Source organism: Phyllobates terribilis, unplaced genomic scaffold (genome assembly GCF_046119375.1).
Source record: "Phyllobates terribilis strain yellow unplaced genomic scaffold, ASM4611937v1 Scaffold_7__3_contigs__length_470593459, whole genome shotgun sequence".
In the NCBI taxonomy this organism is placed as follows: domain Eukaryota; kingdom Metazoa; phylum Chordata; class Amphibia; order Anura; family Dendrobatidae; genus Phyllobates; species Phyllobates terribilis.
This window is the reverse complement of record NW_027362767.1, coordinates 421,880,184-421,892,575: the sequence shown is the minus strand read 5'-3', so window position 1 is coordinate 421,892,575 and position 12,392 is coordinate 421,880,184. Positions and strand designations below refer to the sequence as shown.

At 46.4% G+C, this 12,392-nt stretch overlaps 1 protein-coding gene across 1 annotated transcript in view; it reads right to left on the bottom strand.

Moving 5' to 3' along the window:
- Positions 1–12,392, bottom strand: part of LOC141155136 (uncharacterized) — a 118,833-nt gene that overhangs the window by 99,216 nt on the left and 7,225 nt on the right. The window contains exons 4-7 of the mRNA XM_073641813.1: positions 11,137–11,232; positions 10,269–10,370; positions 8,531–8,583; positions 7,840–7,979 (exon numbers count right to left, since the gene is read on the bottom strand). Of these exons, the coding sequence (XP_073497914.1) occupies positions 7,840–7,979; positions 8,531–8,583; positions 10,269–10,370; positions 11,137–11,232 (391 nt within the window). The remainder of the gene's footprint in view (positions 1–7,839; positions 7,980–8,530; positions 8,584–10,268; positions 10,371–11,136; positions 11,233–12,392) is intronic.

The window sequence follows — 12,392 nt, the reverse complement described above, 5'->3', positions numbered from 1 at the left end:
CTGGGCGGACGTGCCCGTGGCTTGTAGGCTTTACGGCGGGGCCTGGAGAGGGCCGCTGCTGATGACGCCCGGGGTCAGAGGGCGCGGGCTGGTGGTGGCAGTGCCCGGGGTTAGAGGACTTGGCTGTGGGGCTTGCTGCGGGGTCAGGAACAGGCCGGTGTCGGTAGCGCCCGAGATCGGCGGCTCCACCAGGGGGCCCAGGAGCAGGTCGACGCTGGCGGCGCCTGGGACAGGGAGACTCCTCCTACCTTCTCCCGCGGGCGCTCCTGCATCACGCATCGCCTCCTGGTGCTGGTCGGGGTCCGCGACGGCTGGGGCACTGCCAGTGCTGGGCAGCGTCCTCTGCTGCCGGTCCGCCATCCTCTGCTCCATCTCCCACTTCCATCCCGCGATGGCGTCGCGCTGGGCCTTCTCCATCCTCCGGCCCAGGTCTTCCATCCCGGAGTGGAGGAACTCTGAGTCCTCCTGGGGCAGCTTTGCCACGAGCTCCTCCAGGGTGTAGGGTGCTGCAGGCTGCAGCAGGCCGCTGGCTGGAGCTCCGGTACTGCCGTCCTCCATCTTCTCCACCGGGTGCAGTTTGTCTAGACTGATCCAGACCACACCCTGTCTGCCAGTTTTCCTCTCTCCCCTCCCCTGCTGGGGGAGGTCCCAGGGCAAGTTGCTGCGGTCCCATGGCAGCCTGCTGTCGGTCACCTTCAGGGTCAGCCCCCCCACCTTGATGGACACACTTGCATACATGACCACTGCTGTTTGGGGCGGGCTCCGCTTCTGGCGCCATTCTGGGACCTGGCCCACAATGGGAGGTGGTTTCTTGTCGTCTTTTAGCACTCACATAATGGCGCCCGTTCTTCTGGGGCGGGTGCCACATTCAGTACAGTGAAACAGTCTCTAGGCGCGCGATACCCAGTGATAACGGGTTGGTTGCATATCCTGCCGACTACGCCAAAGTTGACGCGCCCCCTGAGCCGTGGGGATACCCGGAGCCGGGCCTTGTAGATACTGGGGGTTGTAGTCACCGTGGCGGCGACCCGGTCCGTGACCCAGGACGGTCAAACCAAGGGGGTAGTCTAAGTGTGCAAATGTTAATGTCCGACTACGCCACCTGTGGAATGCGGTTATTAGTAACTGCCGCTGCGGAGCAGTCCGCTGAAGCTGGTGGTATGTGCAGCAAGGTGATGTGACTCCCCACAAGAGGAGTGTAGCTTCAGGGCAGCGTGACTGGATGATGGTGGTGATTGTGCAGGGCGTTCTAGTGCTGTGAGTGCTGGCGCCGCAAGGAACACAGAAACAAGATAGTGCAGTCCCAGGGTCTTTACTCACTGTTGTTGTAGTTCAGATTACAGGTATCAAGCAATCTTCCCCTGTCGTGCTGTGCGTACTCAGTGAGGGGTTCAGTCCACCCTCAGGTATTTCCAGAGCACTTATCAAGACCCTGTTCTGTGTACCTTCCTCTGGCCTCTTCCTGCACCTCACACCCAGCGCCACTTCTATCCGGTACCCTCGGGCCTTGGCGGGCGATGTATGTTCGGTCCCCCTGGGTCCTATGTGGCTACCTTCTTAGTGCGACTGGTGTGGACTTGTGGCTACAGCACTTGCAACACTGCAGCCTCCGGTTTCTAGTTAAGCATTTGCGGTTTCTCTACTAGTTGAGGGACCCGGTTCCCTGTTCTGGCCTGACCCCTCTACCTCCTGGTAGCAACGGGCGTACGGGTGGCATTCTGCACGGCCCGTACCCATAGGGTCCCTTCACTCCTCATTCCTGGAGCCATCCTGCTCCCTCTCCTCTCTCTCAGGCTCAGGCCTCCTAACTTGGCCTGCCTGTGGAGCAGAGCTTGTGCAGAGCCTCTGCTCCCTGACTTCTCCTCAGTCTGTCTGAGTGGAACTCCACACACTGACTGACTTCTTGAACCAAGATGGTTCCTTCCTTTTATATCTCCTACTGATGTGCTCCCAGGATCTACGTCCTCCACCCCATCCACTACATAGTTCCCCCTCTCTAGGTGGTTCCCCCCACTCCAGCCAGGGACTGTGCTCTCCCGTAGGAGCAATCTCGCCCTGTCCCCCGGAAATGTGGTGTAGTGAATGCAGGTGTTAGGGTCCTGAGCCATACTCCTTCTTTACCTGAGAGTGAGATACCACACCTCTGGGTGAGATGCAGTACCTCTGTGGCGACCGAACCCTGAGGGGTGCCACACTTCCTTAGTGGACAGTTTGAATTCACAGAAGTTTGATTTACTTGGAGTTATATTTTGTTGTTTAAGTGTTCCCTTTATTTTTTTGAGCAGTGTATATATGTTGTGGTATACCTATACTAACTATAAACAAGCAAATCTCTCCCAAACTCAGCAGCAGCTCTCCCTACTCTGCCTGTTTCCGGTGTAGACTGTGACGAGCATAGCGGCGCCCAGTCTTATATAGACCTGATGACGCTGTGCGGCCAGTCAATCACTGTAATGCCCACAACCAACATGGGTACGGAATTAAAGTGCATGACAGGCAATCCCTGCATGGTCAATGGCTCTCTAAAGAGTGCCAAACATGCAGGGCGGTGACCCGTGTTCCCGCCCAATCAACCCGGAAATACTCGCTGAGCTTGTCGAGCACAGTGATGCTCGGACGAGTACCGCACACTGGCAAGCACGTTCACTCATCACTAATCATGTTTGTTTTTTGGCATGGATGTAGCTGTAACAAAATGAGATGATAATAGTATGAGTTAACATCCCCGTGTGGACTTGTATGTGGATGTTCTTACCTTGGTGTAGGTAGGAATTGATGGCTGTAGCATTTAACATTCACAAAGTTGGCAAAAAAACACAATTATATCTGGTTTTCTATTCCTCAAATGTTTACTTGGGTGCCATCTAATGACAGAACGTCTTGGGGTGAAGCATAAGAAACCTGGACGTTCTGCTTTGCAGGAGGCTTTGAGGAGCTTTTGGTGGTGAATTGGGAGGTCTCCTCTTTTTTTTGGACATTCTGGGACACTTGGCATGTGTGACAAACATGTTAGCTGTATAGCAATGGATGATGAGTTGGACATACTGTATATACTTGTATACAGGTTGACTATGGGTGATTCTAAGTAGCCTCTAAAATTGGGATTAAGAAGGAAAAATTAAGGTCTTTGGAAATAGAAATTCTGATATGAAAAAATGAATGTGGATAAAGTCAACTGTCGCGGGTGTGTCAGAGGTGACAGACAGTTGCCCTACATTGGGTTGCAGGAGATCTCTACATTTGGCATTGCAGACAGCTTCTTAGATAAGAGACTGTCTTTAGGACCGAGCAGCTACCTCTCTCTTGCTAATTAGCTCTGTGGCCTGGGTGTATATGTCTATATATACTTGGTGTGTCTGACAGGGAGTCGCCGGCTATATTAATTTATACTTGTGAGGCTTAGCAGGAGCAGTAGTACTTCGTCCTCTCTGGAGCTTGAGGCCATGTGCATATTTGGAGTCATCTAAAGCTAAGCAATTTCCCACTGTTTTTTCTTCCCTTGTTGCCTATAGTGTTTAGTGGAGGTTGACTAGTGCTCATCTCCTTCCATCCCTAGCCGTAGGCTTACGCCAGGGAAAGTAGGGCGAGGCACGCGTGCGGCAATTGCTGAAGAGGCAATATAGGGATGGTAGCTGAGAGAGGGTGACGCTAGACCAGACTAGGAGGTCTCCACTTCCCCCTTTCCCTAGCATCTGGGCTCCTTTTCCCTCTGTGTGTCATGGGTGTGCCGCCACGAAGATCGTCGCGACTACACAGCCTGACTTCTCGCAGCTGAGTTCTTGGTGCTTTGTGTTTTGGTAGTGAGGGAGTTAATTCTCTCCCTCTGTGCTTGACGAGGCTCAGCCTCGCCCAGCTGCAGTTAATGCTGCTGGATTGGGATTCCTTCAAATACCTGCTGGTCTGATAGGGAAGTTGTCGGTGAAAGCATTTCTTGCAGACCTTCAGAGCGGATCGGTGTTTGGTGGAGTTCGGAGCGAAGAGTATACGGTGTGGTTTGTTCCCTTCCTCCCTTTATCATTTATCTCCTAACCTGTTGTTGTTCCCTCTGTAATTGTGGTGTTAGTTTTTGTATGCAAGGTGGTTTTTGGTTTTCCCCTTGTACTGTCTCGTTTGTCTAGTACTGTGTTTTGGGCATTTTCTATCCTGTTTCCCATTGTTGTTATCGGGGTCCTTCTCAGGACTAGATTACTTAGGTTCAGGGATATTCAGGAGTTTAGGGTTACGCTGGCGGCCTGGACCTCTGTACCATTAACAGTACCTCCAGGTTGAGGGATTAGTCAGGGCCCCCGTCTAGGGTCAGCTTAGGCCCCTGACCCCCCTGTACGCTGAGACAGCGTGACATTTTCACCGACCGACCAAAAAAAAAAAAAAAATTTTTTTTCCAACCACCATGGATCCAGTAGCCAGTCTAGCTCGGCAGTTGCAGAGTTTGTCCATGGAGTTGGCGGACGTTAAGTCCAAGGTTTTGTGTCCTCTGGAGCAAGCCGGACCAGAACCTAAAGTAGCTCTCCCTGACAGGTTCACTGGGGGGCGGGACAAGTTTTTTGTTTTCCGGGAGGCATGCAAGTTGTACTTTCAGCTGCGGCCTCGGTCATCGGGGAGTGAGGAGCAAAGGGTGGGAATTGTCATCTCGCTCCTACAAGGGGACCCACAATCTTGGGCGTTCTCTCTTCCCCCGGGCTCCCCGGCTCTTCAGTCAGTGGATAGGTTTTTCGCTGCTCTGGGACTCGTATATGATGACCCAGATCGGATCTCCCTTGCTGAATCTAAGTTACGTAGGATCCACCAGGGAGATCGTCCGGCGGAGGAATTCTGTTCGGAGTTCCGTAGGTGGGCCACGGACACTCAGTGGAATGACCCGGCTCTTAGGAGTCAGTTTTGTCAAGGGTTATCTGACAAATTAAAGGATGTGTTGGCACAGTATGACCCTCCCGCCTCACTGGAAGCCGCTATTCGCACTGACAGACGGCTTCGGGAGAGGTGCGGGATAACTCCGCCCCCTGGGATGACTACACCTCCTACAAGGTCCCCTCATATGGAGGTTCCCCTGGTCAGTCCAGAGGAGCCTATGCAGTTAGGAGGGACATCTTTCTGGGGGAGGGGACCGGCGGTGCACCACAAGACTGGAAGGTGCTTCTTCTGCGGGAGAAAGGGACATTTTATTGGGGGGTGTCCATCCCGTCCTTTGCAGAGTAAAGAGTCGTCGGAAAACTACTGATCCCAGGTTGTGTGGTGGACGGCAATCTGGGAGTAGGTATTTCGTCCCTAGGTTCGTCTCAGTTTCTCGTACCAGCGGAGGTGGTGGTGGGTACGAGAACTGAGAGGATATCTATTCTTCTAGATAGTGGGGCCGGGGCTAATCTTGTGGACGCTCGGTTTGCCCGGGTTCAAGGTATGCTATTGAATATGTTGGCTAAACCCATCCCCATATTTTCGATCGACGCCAGGCCTCTCGGTCAGGGAAGTTTTTTGCAAGTGGTGCATAACGTAAATCTTCAAGTGGGGGCGATACATAAAGAACTGTTGTCTTGTTACGTGTTGGAGGGTCTTCCCACTCCAATTGTGTTGGGCCTTCTAAGCATAATCCGGTTATTAATTGGCAATCCAGGGAGATAAGCCAATGAAGTGAATTCTGTAATAAAAACTGCATGAATACGGTCATCGGTGCTGTCACTCCTAGGGTCTTACCTCCATTTCTGGCGGACTTTGAGGATGTATTCTCGGAGAAAGGGTGTCAGGAACTACCTCCTCATCGCGTGTATGACTGTTCTGTAAAAGTGCTCCCTGGGGCCAAGTTACCTAAATCTAGGTTGTATAACCTATCTGGTCCGGAGAGGTAGGCCATGAAGGATTATATTTCTGAGAGTCTGGCTAAGGGGCATATTAGACCTTCATCTTCCCCGGTAGCCGCGGGGTTCTTCTTTGTGAAGAAGAAAGATGGAGGCCTACGCCCTTGCCTGGATTTCCGTGAACTTAATCGGATTACGGTCCGAGATCCGTATCCACTCCCACTTATCCCCGATCTCTTTAATCAGATCGTGGGCGCCAAATGGTTCTCTAAGTTGGATCTCAGGGGGGCGTACAATCTGATTAGGATAAAGGAGGGGGATTAGTGGAAGACGGCATTTAACACTCCGGAGGGGCATTATGAGAACCTTGTCATGCCATTCGGTCTGACTAATGCCCCGGCGGTTTTCCAACACTTTGTTAATGACATTTTTTGCCGCCTGGTGGGTCAGTTTGTGGTCATATATCTGGATGACATCTTAATTTACTCGCCTGATCTTGTGTCTCATCAAGAGCATGTTAGGCAGGTGTTACAGATCTTGCGGGATAATAAACTGTACGCCAAATGGGAGAAGTGTGTGTTCGCCATACAGGAACTCCAGTTTTTAGGTTTCCTGGTGTCAGCGTCCGGTTTTCGTATGGACCCAGGGAAAGTGCGGGCAGTTCTTGAGTGGGATCTGCCAGAGAATCTTAAGGCACTACAACGTTTCCTGGGGTTTGCTAATTATTACCGGAAATTCATTCGTAATTTCTCATCCATGGTCAAACCTCTCACAGACATGACAAAAAAGGGGACGGATTTTTCTAGGTGGTCTGACAAGGCTTGTCAAGCATTCTCCTTGAAAAAATGTTTTGCCTCAGCACCCATACTCATTCAACCTGATGCGTCACAGCCGTTCATTGTAGAGGTAGACGCTTCTGAGGTAGGGGTGGGAGCAGTTTTGTCACAAGGTTCGTCCCCTGGTAAGTGGCATCCGTGCGCATTTTTCTCCAAAAAATTGTCGTCCGCTGAGAGGAATTACGATGTCGGCAATAGGGAACTCTTGGCTATTAAGTTAGCTTTTGAGGAGTGGCGCCATTTTTTGGAGGGGGCAGTCCATCCGGTCACCGTCATCACTGATCACAAGAACCTGCTTTATCTGGAGTCCGCAAAACGTCTGAATCCCAGACAAGCCAGGTGGTCGTTGTTTTTTACCAGGTTTAATTTTGTCGTTACATATCGTCCTGAGGAGAGAATGTGGGTTCCTTTGTCAGATATTAACGCAGACCGGTTAATTCGGGCCTTCCACACGACTCACCCGGAAAAACCTGGCCCTGAGGGTCCGGAGGCCCCTCGTAGAAGGGGGGTACTGTCATGGGTGTGTCGCCACGAAGATCGTCGCGACTACACAGCCTGACTTCTCGCAGCTGAGTTTTTGGTGCTTTGTGTTTTTTGGTTGTGAGGGAGTTAATTCTCTCTCTCTGTGCTTGACGAGGCTCAGCCTCACCCAGCTGCAGTTAATGCTGCAGTATTGGGATTCCTTCAAATACCTGCTGGTCTGTTAGGGAAGTTGTCGGTGAAAACATTTCTTGCAGACCTTCAGAGTGGATCGTTGTTTGGTGGAGTTCGGAGCGAGGAGTATGCGGTGTGGTTTGTTCCCTTCCTCCCTTTATCATTTATCTCCTAACCTGTTGTTGTTCCCTCTGTAATTGTGGTGTTAGTTTTTGTATGCAAGGTGGTTTTTGGTTTTCCCCTTGTACTGTCTCGTTTGTCTAGTACTGTGTTTTGGGCATTTTCTATCCTGTTTCCCATTGTTGTGATCGGGGTCCTTCTCAGGACTAGATTACTTAGGTTCAGGGATATTCAGGAGTTTAGGGTTACGCTGGCGGCCTGGACCTCTGTACCATTAACAGTACCTCCAGGTTGAGGGATTAGTCAGGGCCCCCGTCTAGGGTCAGCTCAGGCCCCTGACCCCCCTGTACGCTGAGACAGCTTGACACTGTGTTACACTAACACCTGGCGTGACTCCAAAACAGTTATTGGGGGATAGTTAAGATTAGGGGTGAACGTACGTGGAGATGATCTCTTTCAAAGTATATTCTCCTTCTTTCTTACTGATCTCCAGCCGGGCAGTGTAGAAGATTCTCATGTAATAATGGAGGTCCATAGAACTGGTAGACTTAGCCACAAGATGCCAAGAAGTAAACTTGTCCTACAGAAGTGGAAAGAGCAGGAGAAAAAGTCAATATTGTCTATGTGGCCTAAGTATTCTGGCAATTATATTTTATTTCTGGGTTCTAACCTCTGGGGTATCCATAAATTAATAGAATGGAGATGTTGACTGCTTATCTCAACCTAGGGCAGAAGGGTTGAGAGAGGAACGCAAGCCAAGCAAGACGGCTCTTTTTATTGCTCCCTATAGACTTCCACAATGGTCTTCTCCTTTTTTTTTGCCCTGGGTTTGGACTTAGGTTGAGACCCCCCGCCATTGAAAGAATTATGGCATGTCCCAAGGATGCCTCTTGTAGGAATCCTCTCTTCAAATCTTAAATTCACTTAGAACATCAATTTACATCCCATGTAAAAATCATGAGAGTCCATGAAGCTGAGCTAGGTGGAGCTGTATGTAGCACTGCTGTGATTTTTCATCATTTGGCATTAATGAAACAGTATCAATAAATTAAGTAATGGCGTAAACCACATCAGAATGTTTGCTTTGGAAACAAGTCGTGGATTATTGGATGCTGTTTGTTAAACACAAACCTCAGTTTCCTCCATAAATGCTTCTTGTTGGAAAAGTCCGTAACATTTCTGTGCTAAAGAGAAGAATATCCATTATAGTAAAGCGGAATAATCAATAAAATATTAATATACGGTATATACTTACTGTATATATATATATATATATAAGTCAGGAGTGGATCTATCAAAGAGTAAGGCTATGTTCACACAGGGCTTTTTTCAGCAGTATTTTTTCTGCAGCATAACCTGATCTCTTGGAAGTAAAGAAGCTGCAGAAAAAAGCAGGTTTTTCTTGCATTTTTTGCTACGTTTTTTTTGCTGCGTTTTTGTCATGTTACATTTGTCTCTTGTGCTATTTCATCAGGTTTTGGCACAAAAAACGCTGCAAAACCTGACACCTGCGATTTTTGCAGCATTTTTTCACAAACCCATTGCTTTCAATGGGTGAAAAATGCTGAAAGAAGTGACATGCTCTATTATGCAAAAATACACAAAATACCGAGGAGAAAAAAAAACAACGTGTGTGCATGAGATTTCTGAAATCTCATAGACTTAGCTGTACTGTAAAAAGCAGCTGAAAATTTGCATTAAAAAACGATGAAAAAAATGCAGAAAAAAAGCTTACTGTGAACATACCCTTAAAGTCTTATTCTGACTTTGTTTAAAAAAAGATGCCACCAAATACTGCATCTAAGATTATGGCTATGATGGTCTCTTTATCGGTCTTCCATGAAGTTTCCAGACTCGAGCTACTATTGTGCCAAAGACAAACACGGGACTCATCAGCAAAGAGGACAGACCTCCATTCCAGCCTCCATTGCCGTCTTGCTCTGCCCCATGAAAGCATTCGAGAGCGGTGGCGTGAGGTCAATGGACCCTTCACAAGGGACCGTCACAAATGGTGGCATAATGTACGATGCCGGACCCCTCCAGGCTTCTTTCCAGGTGCCTTACCAGCTTGGCGTCACATTGGTTGTGGAGCCAGTGGTTCTCATTCTCTCTCATCCACACTCGTTCTTTCTCTCTGTCTCTCGTCATGCACTTATTCTTCATCTACCAGAACTGTTTTTGTTGTCACCGTTCCACATTCTTAGCTATAATTTTATTTTATTTATTTACGCATTTTGCCACACACAAACATTAGTGTTACATTTATATGAACCTGTGTACATTGCAATTTTCTTTCGCACCTTTATTTTTAGGGTAACTTTATGCAAAAATCTCCAACTTTTACTTTTCTGCGTTTTCTTTTTCTTACTTCTAATATTTTGGATATAGAGATAAATGGTATCTGTAAATTTCAGTGCGTTATGTCTGCAAGGAAGAATTCTCCAGATGTTTTTAGGCAGAGAAAATTCTCTCAAACTCACGGGCTCACTTAGGGTTTCTGCCTTCCATACTACTGAGTTTGAGACCTTGCCGAGATGAGTTACACAAGCAGCTGAGAATTCATTAAAGGGGTTGGTTACTTCATGTTAAGGACAGCCATAGGTTTTCTTTTCGACTTGGTCACTGTTGGCTAAGGGCTTATATGGCGGTCTCCTTGCTACACCCCTTTTACTAGTAGTCCCCAACTCATGGACCACCATAGATGATAGATATCTTCTGGAATCTTGGAAGACGTCAAGAAAGTAGTTACACCCAATCTGCTGCCATCATCAGTGACCCATCTATTAACGATCTCCCTTCTCAACAAAGCAAAACATTGCAAATTAAAGGAGACTTATCACCATGACCCCAACGATAAGAATTTTCTTACCATAATCAGTGATGTTGAACTCCTTATGAATGGTCAGTTCTTTGCATTTGTACCAATCTTTGAAATGTTCCAGCTCTGATTCTGGATATGTAGACGATCTCACTAGAGACAGAACTTGATATTACGAAATTGCCATATGGAGAAGGTATAAAACACTATAATAACTCTATAAATAAAATTGTCGAAAGAAGTCACGCATATACAGTAACACATATACATTGCTTCTTAATGTTAATGCCTACAAATAATACATCCATACATTCTAATACTTAATGCCCAAAGAATGCTGAATTTTGGAGACCAAATAAAAAACATCGCAAAGTAAAGAAACATATAAAAACACATCAAATAAATACAGAGTGCACATAGTACTGCACACAAAGTCCCCATAATACCATCATACAGTACCAAAATAATACCGCTCACATAATATCGTCATATGTATTATATGTGCCCAAATAGTATCCTAATAAAATTACAATTCAGCTCTACAATAATACCACCATTCACTGCTAAATAATAGGTGGTCTTAATGATAGTCTCATTTAGTGCTGAACATTAATGGTAACAGACAGTGGATTGGAGTGTTTTTTATTTTTACTCCACTCATAGAAAAATTCATGGCTTTGGGCCACAACTTTAAAAAACAAACAAACATTAAACCAGCCCTGATTCTAAGGGACCCCGACCAATTGTCTGTATTTTTTTATGATTGCACTGCCCCTAGTGGTGTATGATGGGGCAGGCAGGAAACCACTGGTCGCTTCTTGTTATTGCACATGTAAATCTACGTAGTAAATAATGTGAACACTGCTCTGTACTACATACAGTACATATATATATATATATATATTTACACAGTACTTACCAAATAAGATTGATGTTTTAATTAATTCACTGGATTGATAGTTTATGATTAACACGTCGGAATGAACTTGCAAAAACGTCAGCAGCAACCCGCTTTCTGGATGCAAAAGAGAATAAAGACATCACATTTAGGAAATCTCCAATCAGGTTGTCATATTATTATAATGCATTCAGAGGGGTAACGTAACCCTTTCCCTGCCAAGGAATCTTATAAGTCCTTACAAGGTGGCAACTCAGTAGGCAAGTACTTATGAGATACAGTATGTCCTGGGCCCTGGCTACTAGTGGCCCCTAGAAATCGTGGGGTTAAAGTGAAATGTGTCTCTTTCATCCGTACTATTTTGGGCCAGGTCATGAGGACAGGGACGATTCTGGTCTCATATTGAAGCTGATAATCTCAAAATGAGTCCTGGATCACTGCTGTAGCTGCCACCCAAACTGTTAAAATGGCTTACCCCCATTTATAAAAACCAAATATTTGACATCGCCATGTCTGTAACCACCCAAACTATAAGACTGGCTTGTTACTTAGCTTAGCTCTTTATGCCATAAAAAAGAAGCCAGAATTGCTATTTTTTAGTCTCTTCACATAGAAAAAAAATGAATAGAAAGCCATCAAAAAGTCACGATCCCCAAAATTACACGCGCTAAAATCATAGCTTGTTTCAAAGAAAATGACCCCTGACGCTAAAAAAAATAAAAATATGAATATGATGTCACACAATCTTTTTTTAATGGGATTTTATTGTGAGATGGTAATAAATTATATTACATATCACCATGTCCAGAATGACCCAATCTCTAAAACGAGCACACTATTTACCCTGCCCAAAAATACTATAAAAAACAAAGCCAAAAATATTGATTTCCCATTAGTTTGCCTAATTTCTTAAATAATTTAATAAAAATCAATCAAAAAGTCACATATGCCCTAAAATGATATCAATAAAAAGTACAACTTTTCTTGCTCAAAATAAGCTGACACACGGTTTTGTCAACCAGCTAAATTTGCACTCCAAAAGCAAAATGGCGCTGCTCCAATCCGGAGCCATGCCGTGCGCCCAAACTGTAGAATACAAACTTTTTTTTTTCTCCTATTGCTCCTTGTAAAAATGAAAAATTTGAGGTTAAAGCTACATTTTAAGGGGGGAAAAATACATTTTCATTTATTCTGAAGGGTTGAGACATTTTCAAAATACTATTTTGAATTTTTAAAATAGGGTGATTTGCATGTAGCTTCTAATATATTGACCCCTC